Source organism: Rhagoletis zephyria, unplaced genomic scaffold, assembly GCF_001687245.7.
Source record: "Rhagoletis zephyria isolate East Lansing unplaced genomic scaffold, Rhagoletis_zephyria_1.1 Rzeph_scaffold_03263, whole genome shotgun sequence".
NCBI lineage: Eukaryota > Metazoa > Arthropoda > Insecta > Diptera > Tephritidae > Rhagoletis > Rhagoletis zephyria.
This window is the reverse complement of record NW_016160346.1, coordinates 10337-37785: the sequence shown is the minus strand read 5'-3', so window position 1 is coordinate 37785 and position 27449 is coordinate 10337. Positions and strand designations below refer to the sequence as shown.

At 32.5% G+C, this 27449-nt stretch overlaps 1 protein-coding gene across 3 annotated transcripts in view; it reads right to left on the bottom strand.

The window, feature by feature from the left end:
• The window catches only part of Picot (putative inorganic phosphate cotransporter protein picot), a 43355-nt gene extending 20740 nt beyond the window's left edge, over positions 1 to 22615 (bottom strand). For 2 of the 3 annotated variants that reach the window (XM_017623609.1, XM_017623611.1), the window contains exon 1: positions 21135 to 22615. In XM_017623609.1, coding sequence (XP_017479098.1) covers positions 21135 to 21195 — 61 coding nt within the window. In that variant the 5' untranslated portion in view covers positions 21196 to 22615. The remainder of the gene's footprint in view (positions 1 to 21134) is intronic. The other variant, XM_017623610.1, reaches the window with a different exon arrangement.
• Positions 22616 to 27449: the final 4834 nt, after the last annotated feature.

Genomic DNA, 27449 nt, shown 5'->3' with positions numbered 1-27449 from the left:
TTGTTCACTACCTGCTTCATGCCTTGGAGCTTTGCTGAAATTCGATAAGAGTTAGAACATACAGCCATATCGGGTCTGGCGTGCATGTATATAAAAACACATTTAGTATGACTATATGTGTTTTATAGCTATGGCACATTTCTCTAAATAAAAAATAATAAAATAGTATGTATATGTATATGTATCATATTCATGTATGTAAATTAGGCGCATCGGTGTAGGAAAGTTTTAAATAATTCCAATCTTATTCCCAAAACGTAGTTTTTCTACTATTGTGTAGTTTTTGATTTTGCTGTTCGGCATTTCGAATGCAAAAAAAAAATTATCTCGATATGACTCGAAAAAACTTAACGATAACAAAATCGATAGAGAATAATGGCGTACACTTCTATAACGATAAACGATATCCATAAATATATCGATAACTAAAGACGAACAATTTATTTAGAATAGCGAAAAGATATCGATAACAATATCTATAAAAATTAAGAGGACGATGAGCAAAAATATCGATAGACAAAATAACTCCAATATCGAATTTACTAAGAATGGCCAATGCGCAGAACATACATACAGACACATATCTACAAAAGCAACGAAAGCATGATTCGCACTTTTTATAAAACAAAACACCCAGCATTGTGAGTACAAATTCCACAAAGTGATTAAATTGAATTATTTGTATAAGGAAGTGCCAATATTTATAATTTAATTGACTTCATGAATTGAGCTAAGTAACAGCAAGGAAAAAAGGTTTCAATAATGAAATTGACAACTGAAATTTCACAAAATCGCATTGCTATTACCTTATGCCACTCCAGTATTTACTCAACTCATTCGCTAGCACTAGCAGTGGTACTCGGTATCACACGCTACTCATACGCTTCGCAATCTCGAGCGCACATGTGACTGCGCAGAAAACATACTTAAGACACGTGCTTAACGTGCAAGACATACACGCATACTAATCACTCAAAGCTGTAAATTTTAAGGCATCTTTTTTCGACTGTTTCCAACTGAAATCACTTAAATGAGATAAGCAAATTATATATTCGTACCTTGGATTTTGTAGCTATAAAATAATTTTAGTACCTCAAGCGGCTGCTAAAGTGATCTACTTAAGTGTTCCAACACACCCATATATTTTATACAGTATGCTACCTACCAGCTAGGTCTTCATATATAGTACATATGTATGTATGTATACATACGTCCCTTGTACGTAATACGTCCGCAATTCACTCGTGACTATCGTTTGACGTGAGATTCTTTTTTTTTTTTAAGCTTAGCAGCTAAATAAGCATGCTGGCAGAGATGTATACATACTTTGAAAAATACAAATATAAATTAGTATTAGAATCAGTGAAGTTCTCGTGTTATTTGTGATGACTTTCGCGCAATTTTTGTTTCGCTATGTCACAGCGCCAATAAAAAATGACATTGGCCAGCGTCAAGTGTTATGCAGCACTTTTTCCCCACTTCGTTCTGTTTTCTCTTGCTATTTTTTGCAAGTTTTTTGTTGTTGCTTCCCGATGTTGTCCACGCTCTGTAGAACTGTGCTATTTTTAGAGAAATGAGTAATTTCATTTACTTGGCAGTGGCAGGCATGTTCATTAGGGTGTTCCAAAAAAATGCATGTGAAAAAAGTGAAGTCCGAATTTTAATGCTCATCACTCCTAGTATTGTTCTATATCGAAAACGAACGGTTTTATTTTCGAAATCAAAATATGTATATCTATAGGGCACTTAAAGCGCTCAAAGTCTTCCATGTACCTACTTTGTATAGGATTTTTTTTTTTTTGTAGAAATGCTATCGAATTCTTGAAACTCAACATTATTCGATCGGAAAACTACCTTTACTTTACTTCCTCTCACCTAATTTTTTGTTTTATATTATTTTGTCTTATGTTATGTTATGTTCTGTTATGTTATTTTATGTTATGTTGTGTTATGTTATATTATGTTTTGTTTCATTATTATATTATACTGAATTAAATTTAATATAATTTTATTTTATTTTATTTACTTTATTTTAGTATATTTTTTTTCTCTGTTTCTGTTCAAAATACTTCCAATAATAAAACTCGAACTGTTTATTTACCATTTTTTAATACCTATAAACTATTTTTTTGAGGGCCTGCAAGAATCCCAAAAAATTCAATGGGCGGACCCATAAAAAACCGCTATATTAAAAAATAGTAGCTTGAACAATTGGGTATTATTATTCGAAGTCTCCAGAAGAGTAACAGAGTTTTTCGACAAAATATATTGATTTTTAAATACATGATAAACTTTGAGCACTTTGAGCGACCTTTAAATATTTTTTTTATTAAAAAAAAAAATAGCGGAATAGTATTTTCGCTATAGAACAATCCTAGTGGTGTGAGCATTAAAATTCCAACTTAATTTCTTTTTTTACCACCCTAATGCTGGTCTGCTGATTGCATGTGGTATGATTGAATCGTCTTTAAGCTAATTTTTATTTTATTTTTTATTTCTTAACTTTTTTCTTGGACATGTCTTCTGCTGACGTGTTAAGAGCATGTAGGCGTGATTATCTAATAAGTTGCTATGACATGCTTAGTATTTAAATAGTATGGCATTAGGCATTAAAAAATAGATACAATACGAATATTATTTATTCATATTTGAATTCGTTTTTTTAAGTTGCTTGTGTCAAACAAAATTTATTCAGAAAAATTTGGATTAAGCAAGCTCGGCAAAAAATTGGGCAATAAAATATTTAGCCAATTTTGAATTTCCCATTAATTGAGAATTAAAAAAAAAAAATGTTATTACTTATAATTTATTCCCACTTAAATGAATCTGCTGAAACACAGCCCTAATTTAATCGTATTAAATTTAATTTGATTCCTCACCTATTTTTTTATTTTTACTTTATTTATTTTATGCTATGTTATGTTATGCTCTTATGTTATGTTATGTTATGTTATGTTATGTTGTTATGTTATGCTATGTTATGTTGTGTTGTATTTTGTTATTATATTATATTTAATTTAATTTAATTTAATTTTACATAATTTTTGTATACATACCTTTCTTTTTAGTTTTCAAATATTTATAAAATTCCCTTCACCTTGGTCACATATGAATGCACATTGGTTTGTGTATAAGCCACATTCGCTCATTCAACGGTTAACTGCTTTAGCAAAAGCTCACCATTAAACTACATACATACCTGTTAATTTAAGTGCTGGCATGTGTGAGAGTGCGCAGGTATGTACATATGTATGTATGTGCTACTCACCACGTTAACGCAACATTGATTCGTATTATTACAGTAGGCTAGCGCGTTAAGCTTTGTAGCTTTAAATGAAATTTGTGTTGAAAATGACCATCGTTTGTAAGAGGCGACAAAAAATATAGCATGCTTTAAGGCGCAAGAGAGTTTGAAGCTTTCTGATGAAGAACGGTGTTAAGAATGAATAGTAACTGGCATTAGTAACAGCAACTAATTGAATACATCTTGAATACGCACATAATTTTGATAAATTTTGGCATCAACTAAATATTAGCATTCAATGATTGCATGAAAATTCAATAAAAAAAAACAAATTTTGTACCATGCAGTTTTTAAATCTAAGATAAGGCAAATACCGCATCAAATTTTGCTTTTTTTGCGTTTTCCAATTTTCATTAGCATTTAGCATTGGCGTTTTCCCAGCCGCTATTTGTTTTCTTGACTCCCCTCAACCGCTCTAGCCTTGAACGTGGCGTATGAGTAACATTTTCTGCGTGCGCACTGCTTGAACCAAATTAGCGGTTTTGTTTCGACGTCAAATCTGGGTATAAATAAAAAATACTGATATACTTAATTATTTGCTTGCTTATTTGTGTCTGCTTGCTCTTCTCAGTTTACGCAGTAAAAGTGCTGCGGCGGCTGCAAAACATGTGTGCTCCACTAAGCAGCTGTTTTGCGTGTTACTAGGCTATTATTTGATTTGTTTTGCATTTGTATTCCCCACCTAAAATTCTTGGTAATAAATGTGATTGCCAGACTGATTGAATGATTAGCGACTTGATAAGAATTAATACATTTGTATTTGTACTAAGTAAATTTATCGATTTGATTTCATTTTATTTTCCACCACAAATTTTTTCGACACGTGTTCGGCAAGCGTTGCAAAATGTTTTAGTCACGAGGAAGACAAAGGTCGAAGGTATTCTGTTCATTTTTGTTGGAATGAGGTATGGAGGAGTATACTACTGGCGGCTTTATGGTGGCTTTCTAAGACTAAAAACATCTAGTGTTTTTTTCTTTTTTTTTGGTTTCGAGTATTATTTATTTTGCGCTTTTTGGGCCATTGTCAGCTATTTTTAGAAAAACTCGAATAAATCGCCTCCACTCATAGTTACCTAAGCAAATTAGTACCCAACTACCTATTTATTTTTCACATTTTTCGCCTGCCTGCAAGTTATAAAGCGCATATTTGCTCAAGTCGTAAATCTTTTTTATGTATTTTGTTCTAAAATGGCATGCTTTTGTTGCAAGGTTTCTGTATCTAAATAAGAATGTGTCGCTAATTTTTCTAGCAAATATTGCTACTTAAAAGTTGTACATAAATTTATTTACTCAAAAAAGCCACGCCAATTTTTAAAATAAATTTATTTAAGTTGAGGTGTTGTGTGCAAAACTTTGCACGCTATTTGCAAGGCTGTTTGTGTCACGAAGCGTAAAATATGGCGACAGCTATTCATCACGAGATTTTCAAATAAAACATAGAAGAAGATGAATATTCAAGTGGGCTGGTACAGTTTTACGGCCAGCTGTTTTGGATTATTTGATATATCGAAACTTTAAAAATAGGCAATTTTCGTAAAACTTTTTTTTTACGCGATATAAAAGGAATATCGGGTTAAAAAATATTCGGGTTTGAAGAATGTGAATCGTGTTGAACTATTTATTTGACGAAGGCTTATTATAGCATTGGAAGCAATCCGAATAAAGAAGTTATATTATACATTAGGTTGGGTCGAAAAGTTTGAAGCAAATTTAAGCCGTTGGCCTACACGGAGATTAAGACTGATAGCAAAGTGCTTGTCCCGTTTGCATTCCTTTAACAAATTTTCTACTGATTTATTTTCTATACATTTAACCAAAATTCCCACTCATTTCTTGCACTTAAGTATTTGAAAAGCTGATGTCCATTTACATAAGCAACTGCCCCAAATATCAATAAACAATTGTACTACTTAGCCGGTATTCGTAGTAAATAATTCACTAAAACTAATTACTTTCTTTGACCTTTAATAAGAAACTGTTTATTCTTTATTTTGGAACGAATTTCCGTCATCCCTTGTCAATCTTATCACCCTGTCGGAAAACTCAACCAACACCAACTGTTTATGCCCTTTGGCAATCAAGTTCGGGCAATAAAAAAGAACTGCTGTAATTAAGTGTTCTGCATATTTAATTTAAAATATTCTAATAAATATTTTTTTTGAGCAAAAAGGAAATTTTTCTTAAACAAATTTGCATAAAAGGTGGATTTTTCTTTTAAACGTATGTATGTTCATATGTAAATGTGTATTGGAAAGAATGAAAAGAAGGCGAATAAAATAAAAATTATCAATATTATGCCGAATTTCCAGTAGGCATTGAAATGACAAAAAATTTATGCCATTTAAAAAAATGCCAAGTGGAAATGAACTTAATGACTATTTTTTTAATGTAATGACAAGATTATTTTTTAATGCCCGACTTTGTCATTTGTAATTTTTGCCATTTAATGCCTAGTGGAATTCCAGCATTACTTAGGACCCAGAGTCTTGACTAAAGGAAGGAAGGAACATAGTAAGAGGGGAAAGGCGAAGAGTGAGAAAGAATGTGTACAAAATTGGGAGGAGGGGGGTGGTATAAGACGTTTGCAGAGGCTAGAAGATGACAGAAGGGCTAACGGAGAAAAGAGCCCGCAGAGAAAGGACGGAAGGAGAAATTCATAAAATACGGAAAGCTCGCAAACCTAAACGTGATGAAGGATCAACCAGTTTGAGATCAACGAACCTCTGCAGTTACCATATACTATTGCCCTTTAAACCTTGTACCCATTTTTTTTTTTAATTTTTTTCCTGTAAAGTGCAGAGCAATTGCAAAGTAAAATTTTGATTCCTTAAAGTAATTTTGAAAGGAAAAAATAAAATTCGGAATTTTCTGATATCCCTTGAATACATAGTACATTATAAGAATACATTTTTTTTATATTGCCCGGACCAGGAGTCGAACCCTGGACCGAGCAGATCATTAGTGTTCTTAAAAAACGCGTTGACCTAGGCGTAAAACTTGTTCATAATGAACTTTTTAACGAACTTTCACAATCTGATAATTTTCCGATTTGAAATTTCCTTCTGTGAAGAGAAAAAAGCAGAGCCAAGGTAGCTGAAAACTTACGAAAGCTGGACGGTCACTAAATAAATAACTGTGTATAACTGTGAGCCTTTGTACTCTACAATTAAATTCGTAAAGTCAAAATACCGTTCACAATTGACTAACCAATATTTAACAGAACTGTTTCGAACGGCTTTAACTGACGTAAAACCAGATTTTTTAAATTTGGCCAAAGGGATCTTTTGAATTTTCTTTAATATCCATCTTACGTACATTAGAATAATAATAAAATTAATGTTTTTAATTTCTAATAATAATTTTATTTAAAAATAAAAAGTCCGTTTTTGTTGTTTTTTGTGGCACTTGGTAGCATTTAGAGTTTACATGTGGCTCTTTTCGGCCTCGGCCTTGTCCACCCCTGGTATATGCTAACGGTGCAAATGGATGCTTTTAACTGGTTTCGATAACTGGTTTGCTGCTGTCACATCTTCGGAACGTAATAAAATCTCAGATAGCACTTAAATATGTCGATAAGCCTTATTTCTACAGAAGCACCGCGAAAACTCTGTCTGCATACGGAATTTTAAATGGCATGGTCGATCTTAAGCCCCATTTCAGTTTAGTTACTATATTAAGATTTTCACAATGCTCGTTAGCCATATTATATGCCACACTTTGATTTACTCACGATATCAAAACTTTCAGCGCAAGAATCTGCTAATACAAAAATCATTTCTAATCTTTGTAGGCAAAGGAACTAATTACAATCAAACATAAATTGGCATCAATATTGCACTTTGATGTTCATACATACATACATACTTACATATTAATTAAGCTTTTTTTCGTTTAGAACTGTTTTCGGTGCCAAAAAAGATTTTAATCCGTCATTTCCTCTGTTTACTTATTAGTATTTTATTAGAGTGCAAATATATATGCTTTTAAATTTTATGCGCTTCAGTATACCTGTGGCATATATATGTATGTGTATGTATGTACAGATATATGCACATCTAATGTATTTATTAGCATGTTTGTGTGCGAGATGTGCATACAAATATTTTAATTGAGCAACCTACACAAATCAGCTAGCGGCAATAGCTTTTGGTAATTGCAAATAATTGCTGATTCAATTTATTGCACAAAGCGCATTTCGTCTTTTACGTACATACATATGTGTGCATGTGCCTATGTTATTCAAGTGCATTGATCGCTATCTAGATACTATACAATATGTAAATATGTAAGCTTAAGCGCTTTTTCGTTGCAAACTAAATGGTTGGGACAAATAAACTACTAGACATTTATTTTGATAAACAAACGTAAATTTAGATATCTGCATATGTGTATGTATGTGGGTATTTAAGTGTTAATTGAAATTTGTTTAATTACATATTGTGATAAATTTACCATATGAATCACTGTGAGGGTGTTTCAATTATTCTGCAGGTGATGAATTGGCTGCAGGCTGATTGTAACGAAACATTGCGTTAAGTAGTAGTTTGAGTACTATTCAGGCGCTTAAAGAGGAATTAATTTTTTGTTTTTTATTGAAGACAAGCGTTTTGGAATAAGAATATACATTTTTCGGCAAACTAATTGATTCACGAATAAGCAAACATTTCCTTAAAGAAGACGATATCATCCATATTGCATATGTGGCCTGTATGGCCATTGCGCTAGGTACTCATGGAATTTATTTTAATCCTTTAAGGATTAAGCGAAACATGCTTCCCAAAGAGTTTCCCCACTCATAAAAAAAACTGTGTGAATCATTTTAAAAAAAGCTCTTAGACAAAAATTATTAAAAAATATTAGAAAAAAGTAAAATTTTTAGAAAAAAAATCTGACGATTATTTCTTAGAACATCTATAGAAAAAATATTTTATTAGTAAAAAATTAATTTCTTAAAAAAAAATATTTTTACTAAAAGCACAAAAAATTATCCAAACAGTAAGCAACCCTTTTGTGGGAGAAACATTTTGTGGAAATAAAATTCTAAGAAATTACTTTTCTATTTCCTTTTTTTTGAAGAAAAAATCAGGGTTTGTTTACCGATTTAAAAAAAAGAGGAGGTTCGCATTTTGTTGTGTGGAAAGGTTTAATATGCAGCCACTGTTGTTTCAATTACTTTTTTTAGAAAACAAATGTTTATCCAAAAAACTAAAAAAATTTTGTATATTTCTTTAGGACTTGGCTGCACTGAGGGGTCACACTTAAAACTTTTCTGCGTTTTTGCTTAATTAATCCCAGTATTCCTACGAATCGGTTTTGTTATCACGCGCAAAGCGCAGTGGTTTAATGTAGCTAAAAAAGTGAATATTAAAAGGCTAAAAATATTATTAATAAAACAAGTATTTAAATACCTGAATAAAATTCATTTTTAACACCACTTTAATTAGGTTAATTAAAGTTTATGTCAATTGCATGTACGCATGTAAGATAACGCCCATTAAGCTGAAGTAGAAACATTCAATTAGCAATGAAAAATCATTTCCGACAACTTTCAACAGTGAGCAAAAAAAAAAAACAAAACAAAAAGTGGCTTAAAACAAACTGCTGAGAAGTTAAAAAGTATAAAAATTAATAACCCCGCTATATATTTACGCGCGTCAGCGAGCGAACATACATACATACATATGTATGTATATACTTACATATGCAACAATATGCATTTAACAATGTGGCAATGCTGCAACTTGCACTTGACACCATTTTTTTGCGGTGGTGGCGGCGGTAAGTTAAGGCATAAAAGTCGCAAATACCTATATGTATATATGTAAGTACAATCATATATAAACAAACCTTATTGGCATGGTCATATCATATCATATTGTGCACAACTTTTCAGATCTCAATACATATTTTCGCATATCGTATGACGCTACAAAAAAAAAAAAAATAAAGCAAAAGCTTTTACAGCTGCACAAAGTTGACGCATTCCATTGTAAGAAACGTGAAATGTAAACTGATAAAAAATGTAAATGAAAAATAAATAGAAAAACAGCTGTGCAAAAACGACACAAAGCGCGAGTGCGAGTCGTCACCCATAAACCAGGCTAAAAGTGCAGTTTAAAAAAAAATATATATGTATGTATATTACAACTGCAAGAAGCTAAGGTGCATATGTGTAAATTGCATTACGATTTCGCACATATGTATATATTTTTGAGCTTTTGTTACAAGTGCATTATGGCGCACTCACACAGTAGTACAAACACAAACAGTCATTTGCATCGCTAATAAAATGCAAATTTCATGCCTTTGGCCGTCACGACGGGACGGTGCAACAGCAGCAAACCGGTTACCGGCAAAATGCAACGAACAGGTAGTACATATGTATGAATACTCTTCGCTCCTCGTGCTTTGTTTACTACGACTGCTGTTGCCTTGTTTGCGCTCTTTCTGCACAGCTGACTTTGCGCCAGTTCAACAAAGTGCAATGTTCCATATCGAGCGAAGTCACAGCTCTCTGCTGAACTAGTTACAAGTAGTAGTTTGTTTCTGCGTTTTCCTTTGTCCGCGCTGCGATTGCACCTTGACGCTGTTGCTTTGCATTTACGTATTGTCAACTGACAGCAACAACCCATTTAAGGTCAACATGAAGTAAAAGCCGTCAAGTTGGGCTATCAGCTGTGTTTCGCTGCATGTGTAATTTTTAAATGTTTTTTTTTTTGTTCAATCCGTCAAATACACTACTAGTTTTANGGCTATCAGCTGTGTTTCGCTGCATGTGTAATTTTTAAATGTTTTTTTTTGCACAAGCCGTCAAAAACACTAGATTTATCGCAAGTCAGTCAATGACTTTGCTTGCGCGCTGCTATTTAGTTGGCTATGTGCAAAACCATTTGACCACTAAATTGGCCAATTGCTTATGCATTTTTTGCGCTTTTTTAATGTTCACTGTATTCGACTAGATGAAGCAATGAATGATGTCTATTTTTAGATTAATCAAATGAGCAAATTATTCATTAGCACAGGCATTTCTTTGTCTAGTCAATTTGATTTACAGCTATTTAGAATATGCTGCAATACAAATATTTGTAGAGAATCAAATTAATTGGTCAGTTACAGTATGTAAAATAGCCTGCCGAGTAGGGCTGGGACCCAGGAAAATTCATATAAAGTAGTGTTATCGGAGCAGCCGATTTCAAGGCGAATTGTGCTGATTGTCAAAACTATATGTTTGTTGTGAATTGTTTGTGTTCTGATTCTTAGTTTCGGTATAATTTGTTAGTGTAGTTTTTTTGTTTTTGCTGCTACCGCTATCACCTTGTATGAATTCACCTTGGCTGGGACTATCCGTATATAGTTAATACTAGGTTTACATATAAGATGATTGTCCTCATTTTCGAGCTTAACTCCCTTATCTGTAATTAGAAAAAGAGACTAGGCATACAAAATTTGTCCCTCGTTTATCTGTAATTATAAAATAATTTCAAATTAAACCGATATCTTTTCGGTGCCCAACCTAGTATTATCGATTATTTTTGCGAAGAAGAGAAGAAATGCCAAAAGAAAAAGTAAACAAAAATGGACATATTAATTAATTAATTAACTAATCCCAACGGGTTTTTACCCACCAGTCCCGCCCAACCAACACGAGGGGCGCAGTCCCTACGAAAGTTTTTTTTTTAGTTTTTTGGTGGCCAGGAAACAAGCGTTTGTTAAGTGTCGAGATCTAAAACTACTCAGCTACAGAATCAAATTCATCAGCTGATTGGAAATTATAGTTTTCTTCATAGTATGCGAACATACTTTTAGAATATCCGGATAGGCGTTCGGCTATTCGTGTACACAAATAAAATTCGAATATCCGTTGTCTTTTGTTATTCGGGTAATACTCGGTTAATATTCGGATACGCTGCTATGATATTAACAGAATATCCGGATCCTTTAAAAGTTTTCTGAATTGGGGCGTGTTCGAACTGCCTGCCGAGATAGGTCGATTTTCCACTCAGTCCTAAATTAGCTCACTTCCTCTCTGTCTGAGAAAGGTTTTTGCAACCACATTGTTTTGAGACACTTGGTTGCTTTGCAGGTGTCAGTATTAAATCAGCTGCTCTCATGAAGCTTATTCCTGCAGTTAGACAATTCCGGCAATGCTCCGCCCTTGAACTGAACGCTCCAAAGAACCGCAATTTGCGAATTCATCTAACAGTTCATTGCCTTGAACTCCACGATGATCCGGTTTTCAAAAGAATTTTGAGCAATTTAGCCGCCAATGCGCATACAGATTTGATGTCCCCGCCTCTTTTCGCCAATTCTACAGTCTGCTGCTTTAAGCATTGCAAAGGTGTCCGATAGAAAAACCCTCGTCATTATACTTAAAGGCCCTCCATTATTCTAAAAGCCTCTGAAATCTACCTTTAGTTCCATCTTCAAAGTTCCCCCAAGATAGTGACTGGATCTCGTCATTGCTTCCTTGTAAGAAAGTTAACTGCGTACTCTCTCCCAAAAATTGCTCCTGGTATGAGTTTATGATTTGCTACCAAATATATTTTGTAGAAACCGACTTAATGACTATGTATTCTTATTGACGCAATTACACGGGTATAATTTAACGCAAATTATTTTCATTCAATTTTTTTGTCGTTTTTCTAGGCTTCTACTTGGAACTTATACTGGGAAATTTCAGTACTTAGAATATTTTATCTTGTTGATAGTTGGCAAGCCTATTTTAAATATTTTTTGCTAAAACCTTTTTGAAAGGCATCTAAATGGAAAACATTTGAGAATTGTGTCTTGCAGTTCTTTAACTAAATTTAGTAGCATTTATGGGTGGCAACCCTGCTCAAAAGCACAATTGTTGTAAAGCTTTTCTAACACTTTAACTGTGATGTCAATATTACAGTATTTTTTAACTTAAATATTTCATAAACACCATTTTAATTTATTTAAAAATTTATTTTCTTTACTTATTTAAAAAGTATTATTTAATCTACACTCGTTTGGCAAATACATAAAAAACTTTTGAGATTATTTAAATAATCCGTTATGAACATATTTTTAAAGTAAATCGTTCTTGAATATGTATGTATTTTAACTTATATGCTCGTTTTGTAGTAATTTTTTACTTAACATACATACCTACATATATATTTTCTTTTTGTTTTTTAGATAAATGGCAACCGTATTCCAAAAATATTCTCTACATGTAAGTGTACCTTCAATAATTTCTATTTGAAACAAATTTCAATATAAAAAGAAGTTTTGAACTTTTTAATGTGGAAACCCTAAGCCCCTCTAAGCCTTATATTCTTTAGACCTAGTGACCCTAGGATCGTTTATCATTTCTCCCGACTTCTTTGGCCTCCCTTACCAACACTTTCGCATACTAATTGAAAGTTTATTATTTAAAAGCAAACGAAAATTATAAATCATTCATAAAGAAAGTAAAAAAAAGAATCTTAAAAAAAGTATGGCAAATATTTTTACCACTTTTTAAACTTTTACTTTTCGATATCGGTTTCGGCATAAGTATTCTTACTTGTCATAATTTAATTGCTTATAACTCTTCACTTTTCAATTAATCAAACTTCAATTCTTGCTAATTGTTGAAAAGTGTAATAAGTAAAGGTTAAGTATTTTTTCTGCGAAATTCTCCTTGGCTTGACTCTTGCACCGCCATGCATTAATTATACCACAATAAGTGATTTATTCATAATGTTTTATAATTTTCCCATTCGATTATTGACACTCGCTTTCACTTAATCACTTCAAGTCATTACTCGCTTGTCAAAAATCGCTTGAAAAATACACTTTGTAGTGTGAATAAGCAAATTCAAAGAATCACACTTTAAGTTTGCAGATTTTTATTTTTCGCAATAATTTTTTTTTATTCCTCATATTATCATAAATCGCATTCAAATGTCAGAAGGATGTGTTTCGCTCCGCTGCACTTCACTTATGAATTTAACAAACCGAAATGTATGGGTGACGCTCTGCTGCCTGCGCCGACTTTCACATTGACACTGAAATTGCATGCAATTTTGGCATGCCATCGCTGCGCAGCAATCAGGGGGACGACAATAAGTCCGGCAGCAGACAGTTTATGCCACAAACAGAAGCAGCAAGATGAAGATGGACTATAATTAATGTGTTTTTGCGGCATTCGTACCTTATGATTCGTTGATTTATTGATAGAACGTTTTTAAATTGCTTAAATTGGCTCCGAAAATTTGAGATTTTCTGGTTTAAAAATTGTGCAATCTTTTTATTTTATATTCACCGAAATGAGCAAATGATTGGTTAAAGTGCTAAGAAGGTTGCTTTTTGCTGAGTAGTGCAAGAATATTAAATATATTTCTGCAGCATTTTATTAAAACAACTTAACTCGACATAAGCCTTTTTCTCGTTAAAGCAATACTTCAATGGGTTCCGAATATTTTAACGATAGACTAGCTGCGGGTGTTGTTTAAGATGCCTTTTTAATGGATGCTTAAGAAAAATGTACAATTTTTCAAGATGATGATACTCTGAGCTAGTTGACTGACATGCAACAACAAGGCAAGTGAAGGAAAGTTAGGAGAAGACAGTGGTCTAAAATGAAGTCCTAAAAAGAGCTTATTGTTCAAGAAGGAGGGGAACTACTAAAGACATAATTTGACAATGGATGGCGTCTGCAGTGCATATGGCTCTGCATTCACATTCGTCGATTTCTTCCGAATTTTGCCAGCGTTGCTAATAAATAGAGCCTTCAAGGGGAACGAGAAGCAGGAGCAGATTTTCCAATCTCTGAACTTAAGGCTATGTACCTCACCAATGCCAGTGTACCTGGTTCCAAGTGAAAGGTTTATTTGGATACGGATTATAGTGGCTATGCGATAGGAGGCTATAGGTTCCTGGTAATTGATGGACAGTGGAAGGTAGTTGGCTACTACAGCTGGTCGACTGGAAAACCAGAGTGTAACTACTACGTAACTCGGAGCGAACTACTAGTATGTATCCACAGAATGTAAACACTTCTCAAAAGCTGAAGGCAAGGAAGACCTCAGAAATGATAGGGTGAAGGTTTAGTTGAGTTGAAATTACTGACGGTGTTCACAATGGTCAGAAATGGAAATGAAACTAGCAAAAAAGTATTCACATTAAAATTCAAAAAACCTTAATTTTGTCACTTTAGTTTTGTAACAAATTAAAAAAAAAATTAATAGATCCTATAGATTCTATAGATTTTAAAAATAGTTGTCAAATATTGTCATAATATTTTTTTAATCTATTTTTATCCGCGCGTGCATGACCAACGCCCAATATTAACGCACATTCCTTAGTGGCATACGCGCGTGTAAATATGTATACATAAATATATATACATGAGTAAATCAACTTCAACGAGTGAATTAAGTGTCTGGTGAGTATGAATGCCACAGGCTTTGATTGAATAATGAGCTTGGTTTGTTTGACAGCGTGCAAATCGTAACGTTTTCGAAAAAAAAGAGATTCCAAAATAAAAATAACTGCTAACAGTAGCTGCTAAAAAGCAAAAATGTTGCAAAAAAAAAAACACAAAACAAATCAAACAAAGCACAAAATTGTGACATTGCTTCAGTTGATTGGCGTGTTAATGTTGTGCTAATTTGCGCTCAGGCGGGTTACTCATACGCCACGGCATGCAAAGTACATAAAAAAAAGAGCGCATTAAATAAAAGTAAAATAAAATACAAATATTTAAACACAAAAAAAAAGCGAAGTACAAAATTGAAATACTTGAAGTAATCTTTCCACCCCAAACTAAAAACCACCAAAAAAAATTCCGGCAAGAATCTTCAAACAAAGCAATTTATGCAATTTATTTACTGTTCTAATATCAAAGTGCTAAGCTAGTGACTATCATTCCGCTGCGTAGTTAGCGCTTTGTGTATACACTTTCAACTTTTGTTTGCTTGCTAATTCTTTTTAGTGTTTTTTTTTTTTACTTTTTAAATTTGCTATTCTTTACGCGTCGCTTTATTTTCGTTTAGTGACACAGCACGTCGAGTTGTCAACTCAAATTCAAAACGGAAGTTATTTATTATGCGAAGCTTCATTGCTTTTGATTCATTTTAATAGAAGAAAAGTGGAAGCAGTGATTGTTGTAGCGTAGCAGCAGCTTTTTTTTGTTGCGCGTAATCACTGACAGCTGATACACATTTTTTTTTGGGCAAATAAATAAATGTAAATTTGCGAAATTGCTTTTCAGCGAAGCTCGCCGACTGTTTAGGCGCTGCGTGCGTGCAATTAGCAATTGTTAGCAGGTTGATGCGAAAGAAAATAATAAAAAACGCTCAGCAAAAAAAAAAAGTAAAAACACTCGCGACAATAACACTCACAATGGCGCTTGCTACGGTGAATTAAATAAAAAGTGCAAATAAAAAAAAATCATTTAATTAATCATCCAAAAATGTGTTATTTGTGTAGTCGTTGACATAATAATGCCGGCATGCAAGTAATCGTAGTCCGGAAAAAAGTTGACAAAAAAAGTGATAAAAAATTGTTTTACGCTCAATGCCAGCGATAAAATCATCCATCATTTAGCACTTCAGTTGATTACCTAATAACATTTTTTCATTGTTAATTAATTTTTATATATATTTCTTAAGCTTAAACTCATTGAAATTATTTTTAAATGTCGTTAAATTAAAAAAAAAAAAAAATATTATAGCACAAAAATCAATCCGAAAAAAGCCTTTCAAGTATAATCTGAAAAATGCATTTAGTGGATAAGGTTACTTTTGAATCCTATTTTGCTTGCATCCTTTGTGAAAGAATATATATATATATATATATTTTTTAATTGATAAACAACTTAATAAATAAATAGATCGATAGAGGTTTATTTCGAGCGCTAACCGCAAAAAACACATAAGCCATATTTAATATTCTTTTTGATGCCAGAACGTATCTAAATATTCTAGCAGCATTTCTGTGGGATTAGGTCTGACAACAGGGTTGCCACTGACGACACAAAGTACTTATAGTACTTGCAAAAATTCTACCAAATCAAGAAAATATCTACCTATAACCTTTTTTAGTTATTTTAATAAAAACTATAAATTTTTTCTATTTTTCGAGTTATTTCAATAAGAATATTTACACATTTTTTATTATTGTATATATTATATTTTTATTGAACTAATGACATAGTATTTGAGATCATGGTAATGACATATTCTCGGTTTCCTTCAACCAAAGGCGAAAATAATGAAACTAAAGACAACAACGAAACTTCGTCATTTGAAAAAACTTCAATTGGAGTTAGGTATTATAGATAAATTCAGTGAAAAAACCGCTTGCTGATTTTTGTTATATTAAAAATGTTTTTCAATTAAAAACTTTTTTGTTATTTTTTGTATAATATTGTGTGAGTTTTAACCAAAATCATAAAAATCAAAAATTCAAGCTATATACCACAATTAGGAGAATTCAAAAAATTTCGCCAAAATTTTGAACTTTCTCCTCTGAATTTTTATAACATTTTTGGGTATACAGTTTTATAGCCCATTGAATTTTAGGACATATAATCAACAATGTGCTGTCAGAAATTTCCACTGATTTAATTATTTTTTTGCCTCCGCTCTATGTCTTTTTTCTTTCATTTAACAATTGCCATTTATAAAAACGGGCGTTGATTTTTTTGATTATTTTTTTGCGAACAATCATAGTGTTAAATAATTACATACCTGTCTCTTTTTATTTTTATCTAAAGAATCAGGGTTCCAGTAAAATGAGTTTTGAATAGAGCACGATATGTTTGCCTTCGAAAAATAGTGCAATAAAGTAGATTACTACGTCAACCTACGTTTAGGCTACGTCGTTGACTAACTGCGCCTTTACTTTTGTCTACAGGCGGCGTCATACTCAACGAGAACATGCGAGAGTGTCCTCTTGGGTAAATCGCAAATGCGATAGAGATTATTCGACCATATCTCCAGCTTATGCAGATGTCCTCCGCGTCTGCAGTGTCCTGCAGTGGCGGTCTAAATTCTCTTTTGGTCGGCTGATTAGATGTTAGAATAACTCTACATTATACCTCCACGTAAGCTCTTCGCCTGACGCTACCCTAATGAGCTTAGTCGATTAACTTCTTTTAATATGTTCTAGTAGCTGCTTCTACTGCAAGACTACCTTCCATGCCATTTATGTATATATGTATTTTCTCTTGTACCAACCAAGGCGTCTAGTTAAGTTTCTCAAAACAATCAAGAACTAAGTATGATTTGATTACTCATGGTAGAAGGGCCTATAAGCGCCGTCTGGCTATCGATTGGGAACCTAACTACGCACCCGGACTAATGCGAAGACTTTCGCCTGAAAGATGTGCGGATATTCTCCGAAAGAGAGGGAGGAAACATTTTTGATTACAACATGGCCCTCGAGTAAATATAGCCAGTGCTGCATGCAAATCAGAACATGTACCACCCATTATTTCTAGCCCAAGGTGTAACGAAGTGGGCCAAAGGATCGTCACACCGAATAGACTAGACTTCCCCACATTTTGCACTGCAACAGCGAAATGCCACCTCAAAGAATAACGACTTATGTATATACATACATACATACATATCAGAAGGAAATTTCATGAAGTGCACGAATTTATTTGATTTAAAATTCAAAACACATTCACGCATACTATTCCATTTGTAGTACTTGTCGTTTTGCATTTTAAATTTTCACTGTGCATTGAAGTGCCGTAATCTCGGAAATTTGTTTACGCTTTGACAGTGGTTTAATTTATATATATATAATATTTTTTTCTGGATTTTCTCAGTTAACTTAAACATTTTTTTTTAATTGTTTTATTTTTTGTAGTTTATATTTCATATACGAAGTGACAGTAATTAACCGCTTGAGTAATATAAAATTCAATACATTTATGTATGTATGCACGTATGTATTTGGCTGCAATCATTGAGCAGCAGGGGGTGTGCAACCACAAGTGACAACTGAGCCTATCCCTGTAAATATTCGGATTTACTTCCAAGACGGGCACGCCAATACGACTCCAAGTTATGAATAATATTAGAGTTTGAAATATGATGTGTTTCTGGGTCTTAAAAAGAAATATTCTTTATAATTCTGATTATTAATCAATTTTTACTTATACGCGAACTTTGTTACTTTTGTTTAAGTCTCAGAATTTATGACACCAAAAGAGTCCGAAATAAGTCAGTCTGGTTGACTGTTCTCAGAATCATATTTTCGACAAAAGAAATACTTATTTTGCACTCATTAATTCTGTGCACTCAGAAAATTCTTTAAAGGGGTAGCAGAGATGATGCTTGGGTGCTAGTAAAAAAATCCCTCAATATTTTGTTCACATATAAATACATACAAAATGGACGAATCGCTGTACAACTTTTCGCCTAAAAAAATCTTTATCCTCAAATGTGTTGAAATTTAAGAAAGAGTTTAAATTTGGTTAAATAAAACAAAATATTATGTAATATATTTTGTAAAAGAAATTTGTTTTCGTGATAATAAAACTTATGTTATTGAAAATGTTCAATCAGTTAAAATTAGGGCTGTGCGATTATTCGATTACTCGAGCAAGTTGGTTAATCAATTATTCGGTTAATCAATTACTCGAGTAATCAAGATTTTGATTACTCAAAACGATGACTAATCGAGTTACTTGAAATATGATTACTCAAAAAAAATAATTTTGCTCGTTAATAGAGTTTGCTTTGGAAAAAGCTTATTTTCTTTTTTACATTCTGTATATGAAAAAAATTGTTTGCTTGAATTTTTGAAAACAGAAACATTTTTTTCAAAGTATCAAGGAACTTGAACTACTTTATACATATGTAAAGAGTTGAAATGTTGATTACTCATTTTACTCGAAATGTTGATTAATCATAAAGCATTTTACTCAAATATTTTTGTTTTTGGTTAATCAAAAATCGTGATTACTCGAGTAACTGAACTTTTGAGTAATCATAATTTCCAATTAATCGACTAATTGAGTTATTTACTTTATGATTAATTAAAATTTTGAGTAATCAATTAATCGCACAGCCCTAGTTAAAATAAACAAATTTTAACCAACTTCAAAAAAGGTGGAAGGTTATCAATTCATCAGAATATTAAAATTTTTTTTTTATGTATATTACCGGATAAATTTGGACCATGTTTACCGTTTTCGATAATTTTTTTAATCGGATAGGTTGGTTAAGATCCGATTTCCCTAAAGATTACTTGTTTTTTAGATTTTATTAAAAAGATGGAAGTTGTAGGTAATTATTAAAAATACAATGCAACATTTTCGTATTTTAAATAGAAAATTCCTTCAATATCTAATAATTAAGTTCAAATAACGTTAATGCTTTTCAAATTTAAAAAATTTAAAACATTCCAAAATCCAAAATAAAAATGTATATTTAAAATTTTATGGAAGCACATACAGATATTTATATACGTATCTATGTATATGTATATAAGAGCATATGATACTTGAAATAAAATATTCTTTCAACATTTCAAAGAAATCGTACAAAGTCTGGAAACAATATTTTGAACGGCCTTTTTAATTGAAAAATATTTATATTTTTTATTATATATTAATATAGTTAATGCCACTAGAAATTAAAATTTCATAAGCTTTAACCCTTTGGCGACAAACGGGCACCGCTGTGACGATAAAAGAAAATCCTGCTTTCTTTTAACCCTCTCTCTACTGCGGAAAAACTAGCATTGCATACATTTCATGTACATGAGTGATAATGTGGGTCCGCCGAAAATAAGCAATTGAAAGCGTTACAGAGCTCAAAAGCATCGGATATTTATATGGCTGTGTTCCCCATCTCATTCGGGTCCTTTGGACCTGCTCTGTAGACAAATGGTCAATTGGGGTATTCAATTCCTTCATCATCGACTTATTTGAGTTAAAAAATATTTAATGTCCTATACATATGTTTTTGAAATCTAAATTTTTTTGTCTGAATACCCTTGAAAAGATAATAGTTGTATTTTTTCCTTGTATTGTTTCTAATTCTAAGCTGAAATTTGGGACGTATCTTTTCACTAAAAATATGTGGTTTCGAAAGGGTTAATGTTTTAGTATTTCAAATTAGAACTTTTAAATTTTTTGCTTTCAATAAATAAAAATAAAATGAAAAAGGTCTATTTAGTTTAGTTTTTTAACCCTAAAGAGACAAAAAATTATTTATAGAATTATTTACGATTTAAAAAAACTTTTAAATTAAAAAATAAAATGAAAAATATCTACTTAGTTTATCTTTAACCTTAGAGTGATAAACAATTATTTATAGCATCTATAATTTTTTACGATAAAAAAATTTAAATTTTGTGAATAGTACAAAATTAAAAAAAAAAATATTTCAAGAATATAATATGTAGAATCGAAGGCCGTTTTCTCATGTACACTGCCGGAACAAAGTATTGGCACAGCAAATTTTTCATAATATACACTTTGTGCGAAACTCGCGAAAATTCAGTAAATTTTCATGCCAATTTTAAACTTTTTAATCAGATTTTTTAGAATTTTTTGGGTATGCAGTTTTGCAGCTCATTAAATTCTGGTAAAAAATGCAACTTCGGAGTTAGCCAATAATCGCATTGATTTTTGAGAATTTTTTTGTTGAAGATGTTTTGCATATTTTCCATATGAAGTATTTTCGAAAAAAAATTTTTGTAATTTTTAAATCTTCCCTTTTATACATATACTATAAATAATTTGTCTCATTCATGATTTTAGCCTCTAAAATCTAACACCAAAATCTGTAAAGCCCATTTGCATATTTTTGGATTCAAATATAGTATATTTAAATATTAATTTTTTCCAACTCACCTTTTGGTTTATCCAAGTCATTATCCTGACTGGCGTAAATCTGTTCCTTCGAAGTAGACATTTTGCTGGTTGTGTGTGAATTAGTGTGTTTACTTCTAGTTTTGTTGCTGTTAATGTTTTCAAAACAAATTGCACTCTTTCTCTTGGAATTCGTTAAGCTCTATTTTGTATAGCGAATTCAGATTGACTCAAGGTTAAAGCGAACAACAAATACGAGTAGGCGAGTAAATACTTTACGGTTTTCTTAGCAAATTTGCAGTGAATTTTTATTGCTTATTAAGTTATTTCGAAATAATACTGACTGCGGTTGGTTACACAATTTTCTTTCGCTATTGTAAACTAAGTCTGTGTTTTTCTTTTTAGTTAATTTTTATTGCTATTTTTTAGTTATTTCTCTTGGTTTACAATGTTTTGAGGTAGCGCGGTTTATTTTAAGTTGTTAGTTTTTTTTTAATTTGTTGCAATTATTGTTTTGAAATATTTTCACTTTTTTTAGCTGCAAAATGCTTGACTACTACTATCATCGTCAGCTTGCTATAGCACTATTTTCTTTTGTCTCTTTTCTGTCACGTTTGCCTGTTGCAAAAATGTTGGTAATAAAATGCAAAAATACTTTTGGTTTCGTTGCGGTGCTAAAACAAGACACAAACAAACAAAAAAATCGCCTGAGTTATTGTGGCTTTTAGGTATACATATGTACGTTCCTCTTTTTTTTTGTGGTCCAGCAAAAGATAGAAAGTCGTGTTTTAGCCAATTTTCGATAACTCCAAAACGAGAGCTACAGTCTGCTCGCACTCCAGTTTCGACCCAAAATTTATTTATTTTCCCATTGACGCACACTTTTAACTCGTCTTTGATTCTTCTTCTTCTTCTTTTTTCTCTTTTTTCGCAGCTATGTAAGTTATGTTGTTTCACGTTGCGCGTCTGGCAACGTTCTGATAAATTCGCGCACTTCAACTGAGTTTTTCAAGTCAACCTTGTTGAACAAAAAATCCAATCTGCGACAATGCGACTGACTACTGAGCGTCTGCTCTTTTTAGGCACAGAATAATGAATACAATAAAAGTTGAAGCGCTCGCACACTTACTTATAGTATTTACATACATAAAAACAAAATGCATATATGTATATATACATATGCTAATCGGTAGATAAGCCGGTAGTTCGGTAATAAGCAAGGTACGAGTATGTAGGTGGTTGAGGTGTGTGCGTCCGTATGTGCGCGACTGACTCGTCAAACTGCTAACTGCTGCTAAATGTCGGTTGACTTTTATTGCACAGTGTTAGTTGTGTGCTGCTCTGGTCAAATATCGATGCTTTGATATGAAGCTTTGTGTGAAGTTCGCTTTGCTATCGCTTTGACTGGATGGATTATCATCGAGTATACTCGAGAGCTCTGGTTATATCTATGCTGTTGATGATGCTAATTTCTGCGTTTGCCTTTCTTCCTTGCCTTGGTTGCGTGTATCTGTTGCATTAATCTGTCAAATAAATGAGTAATGTAAACTGTTTTATTATATGATTTATATGTATTTATTTGTGATGAGGAGTTGAGGTGTGCTCATGAACAAATATTGCATATATGTAGTAATTATGTACATAGATATAAATATTAAATATTGGTAATTTGTTGTGTGTGTCCTGTTGATTTTGAGTTAAGTAATTTACTGGCGCAAGATTTTTCTCCACTTTCCTTGAATTTGGGCGCAAATATTGCAATAAGACTGCCAAAACAAAGAGGTTTAAGAAGGCCTACAGCCGAAAATATATTTGTGGAAGGTTGCCACCCGTCGGTAAATTTTAATTTCATTGTAAGACAAATCAATATGGCAATATATGGTTCCAAAGTAAATCGGTTTGGAAAAGTTTACTACCGAAAATATTTTTGGGGACGGTTGCCACCTGTTTGAAAATTTTTATAAAATTAAACTGATAAAATAAATGCAATTTTACAATACCCGTAAAGGGGTTTAAAAAAGTTTATGGTCAAAAATTATTCTGAAGCGGGTTGCCACCTATTTGAAAATTTTAATTCAATTAAATTGATAGAGTAAGGTAAATATTGATTTGATGCACCTAGAAATGTAGGCTGAGTTGTAAGAATATAAATTAAATTTCCAGAAGAAAGTCGATATTTTCCCTATTTTTGAAATACCTTCGACAATATTTTAACTAATAATTCGATTTTTTTTTTTGAAAATCTCACTTCATAAAGCTATTTAAATCTATTTTATTTTTAATGAATGATGTCATAAGAATTTTGGGAGAGAGTAAGAACACAAAAATACTTTCAAGGCATTGTGAAGCACGCCGGGAATTTCATCGTATTCAATAAGACCTATCTGCAGTTTGCGCTAAAGTGAGATTCTTATACAAAAATTGGCCTTGGTTTTTTTAGAAGAATTAACTAATGAATTTCAAATTTAAAACTGGAAGGTTTTATTTTTTTCCTTTTTCGATCTGAAAACAGAATGCAATGAACTTTTAAACAGTTTTAAATATACATACATGTATTTTTGCTGTTCTTTGGTTGTAAAAACCGAATTTTTGAAGGTAACTTCAATTTATTTTTTATCCAACAAACCTATTTTTTTAGTTCTCTATCACTTAAGCTTAAATTTTTTACGCTATCCACACTGTGCGCCGTCGGGCAAATCAACAGCCAGTCGACTGCTTCTTCCGTAATGTCAGCTATCTCTACGTGGAAAACACCGCAGTAATTTGAGAGCCTAAATTTAAGGTTGGTTGAAAGAACTCATCAAAAAACATCTCTATCGACCTTCCATCAATCTCCGACTCATCCGTGTAAGTTTTATCTACAATATCGACAGTAGATATGTATGCTATGCAAAAAGTCAAAAGTCAGAGTGCGGGGTCCCAAGTGCTTCACTGATTCCAATGAAGGTAACTCGTTGTCGGCATCCTAGCGAACGAGATGAGTTTAGCTTTACTAAGGATTAACAGCGAGTTCACTGTTCGAAGACCACTTAGTTATAAAGACCATAAGTATTTTTCAGAAATTTACCCTTTACTGAAATTACAACGTAAAATTCATAGGCAATCATCCAGAAGTTGCAACTCGGGAGCTCCTCTAGCTGATCGTTTACGATCATAATCCAAATAAGTGGATATCCTTATTAACCCTGCGCTGGATGATAGCACTGCCTCATTCCATCGGTACAATTCCTGCTCCAGAAATGTTGTATATAAGTCTAATTGGCATAAAAGATATTTAAAGCCCTCGATATCGCGAAAGGCAAGAAATTTATAACAGGCATGTTCTGAAATTCGAAACTTTGAAATCGAGTCGATTTGCCAAATATTTTTTAATTATATCTGATGAAAGGAGTGAATATTCTCACTGAAAACTGTAAAAGAAGCAGCAGCGATATGAAAAAAATCATTTTAATGCGAGACTTGTAATTTTTTAGGTTAAAAACCATCGAAGAAATTATCGAAATCGAGTCGATTTCAAATTTTCGAATTTCGGAACATGCCTGCAAAAGTCTTTGTGTCCGAAGGCTGTCTCTGACGACTTCGCTTTCAATTTAAGGGTATTCTCAAGCTACCTACCCTCGTTGCATGCATGTTGCAGATCAATTAATTTGTCCATGATTTTATCAAAAAAAAAAGAAAAGGGAGTGATTGGCCTGTAAGCTTTTTAAACGCCACCCTGAACACTCTCTAAGCTCTGAGGATATATACTCTTGCAAAACACAACTGAGGCAGTGAACGATATGACACCTTCAGAACGAAAAAAAAGGCTGCGGGCTCCGTTGAGCCCTGAGGCTGATACTCTCCCTACACATAGCATAAAAGTTGAAACATTTAAAACTGCTTAATTACGCATGCTTGTTAATGAATCATCATAACATCTTCATAATAATCAACATAGACGTGCGAAATAATCACAAAATAAAAAATATCTTCACAAATTAACAAAACCCATTTTGCTTTTATTTATTAAAATTAGCATGCAAATTTATTTATTGGTATAGAAAATTAGCAGATGCTTTTTAAACATATCGTTGGTATTGATATTATATTTGCTTTGGTAAATAGATTGGCAGTAGCGCGTTAAATGTCCATGGCCGAATACAGTGATATTCATTATTCATTAAGATATACACTAACGCATAAATTTTGATTTTTGCGCAGCCCTCATCATCTGCTCTGTGCGGGGGATGCTTTCTAGGTATAGATTATAAATGACACAGTAGATAATTTCAGTTTTGAAGAGAAATCTAACAATCGTAAGTCGTAGACTTTGGGACACCGCCTGTTCCCATGTTGGATATACTCACATCTTCCCTGAAACCTTCTATGAAATGTTATACCAATGAATCCCTAATGGGTTAAATTGTTCTACGAAAATATTTCCCATGAAATATTACCCTATAAAAATACGAGCTAACTTTGCAAATCCACCGAATATTTTATTACTGGATAGGTATATTTTCAGGAAATGTTAACGAAGTCCGTGCTGGTTTCGGCTATCGCAAAGTGTTACTAATAGCTTGTATCTCTTCCGCAATAAGTGGAATTTTTACCCTTGAAAATATGTAAATAGAAGTAATAAAATTTTATAAAATTTCCAGGGACATACATATGTACATATTTGTTTATCACCGAAGGAAGCTTTGAACTTTCCATATATTTACATACATACATAATTAATAATGTTTACCCTTTTAATAAGCGGTATTTTTTTTTTGCAAACGAAAGCAAATATTTTACATAAATAAATAGCTGCGCATTGCGTAGTGGAAAATCACAATATTTTTTTTTTTGTTTGTACCCGCTTTCTTGTGTAAATAAATACTAGGCTTTGGTTTAAACATTGAAAAACAGTAAGCTAGCCAATTGTTTTTTTTTTTTTAATGTAAGCCTTAGCACATATGTACATCTGTACGTACTGGTATATACATACATACATATGTATATGTATTTACAACTATCGATATTCTTTGTTTGAGCGACGAATTGTTTTCACCTTAAGGCCGGTACGCAGCTCTCAAGAAAACGGGCAAGAAAAAAATTGTCATTATTTCGTGTGTGTGTCCAAGGAATTTTGACATCTGATAATAGAACGGGCATATATGTATTTCTGTGGCAAGCATAGGTTGCCTTGGCTCTTTTTTTCACAAAAAACTTTAGAAGACCGTAGTAGCGTAAAGCGTAGCAAATTTCTTAAGAACTGCGTACTGCCTCAAGAAAATTATACACAACTAAATTTCTTAGCCATTTCTTGTACGTTTTTTTATATGGAGTGTTTGCTTTTCTTAAGAGCTGCATACTGGCCTTTACGGCCAACTCCCATTTTGACACTTCTGTTTCGTCTTCATGATTCTTTGTGTTGGAGTTTTTGTTTATTTGAAGATTATTAAGCGTTCATTTGTTGTTAAAAATAGAAGGTTTTCATGTTTTTTTCTTTAATGGTATGTATGTAGATTGTTGAGTCATGTGCTCACTTTTTGATCACTTAATGTGTATTTTCTCTCTCGAAAATTTCACAGTTAACTGCCATAAGAATGAGAATACCCGCTATTGGAATAAAAGCTCAGGCGCGGTCAATGGTAAGGGCCAAACTTCTGACAAGTTGCGAGTTAAGTTAGTGTGCGTATATATAAGCTGCTTAGGGCCCGCCGGAAAATATGAAAATTTGAGCTTTTTGAAAACATGAGCTAAAGCGAATAAAACGAGCAGCTATTTAAGTTATTAAATCAGTGTTGTCCAGAGCGAGCTTTTATCATCTATAGAAAATGTGTGGAAAGCGTCAAATATGTGGAACCCATGCCAATGAAGGGGCATTTCCTGGACTATTACATTTAATCTTAAAATAGTGAGCTTTGATAAGCTTCTTTTAAAATGCGTTATAAGTTAACGATTTTTAAATAAAAGCGAAACCAAAAAGGGCTTTCTAGCTTTATAAAACTGTTAGTAACCCCAAAAGTTCAAAAAGCTTCTGTTGTAAATTTATACAGTAAAATTTGTATCTTCTGTGGTATCATATGAGTCCTTTAATTACAAGGCCTTAAAATATCTTCATTTGTTAGTATTTTCCAAAGTTTTAGCTCTTTTAATAGTTTGAATTAAAGGCTGCTTAAATTACTTCAATCAAAAAATACATTTTCTGGCTTTTTTGAATTTATAGCGCTTTTTACATTCTCTTGTTGGCGGTCAAAATTTAATACATTATCCTTTGCAAGCTTTTATACAGATAAGAGCACTCACATAGGGTGATGCCAAAACGTTGCGCAAGTGGGAGTTTTTTTTTAGACGACAAAAGCTCTTTCAAGTCTTTCTTGGATATAT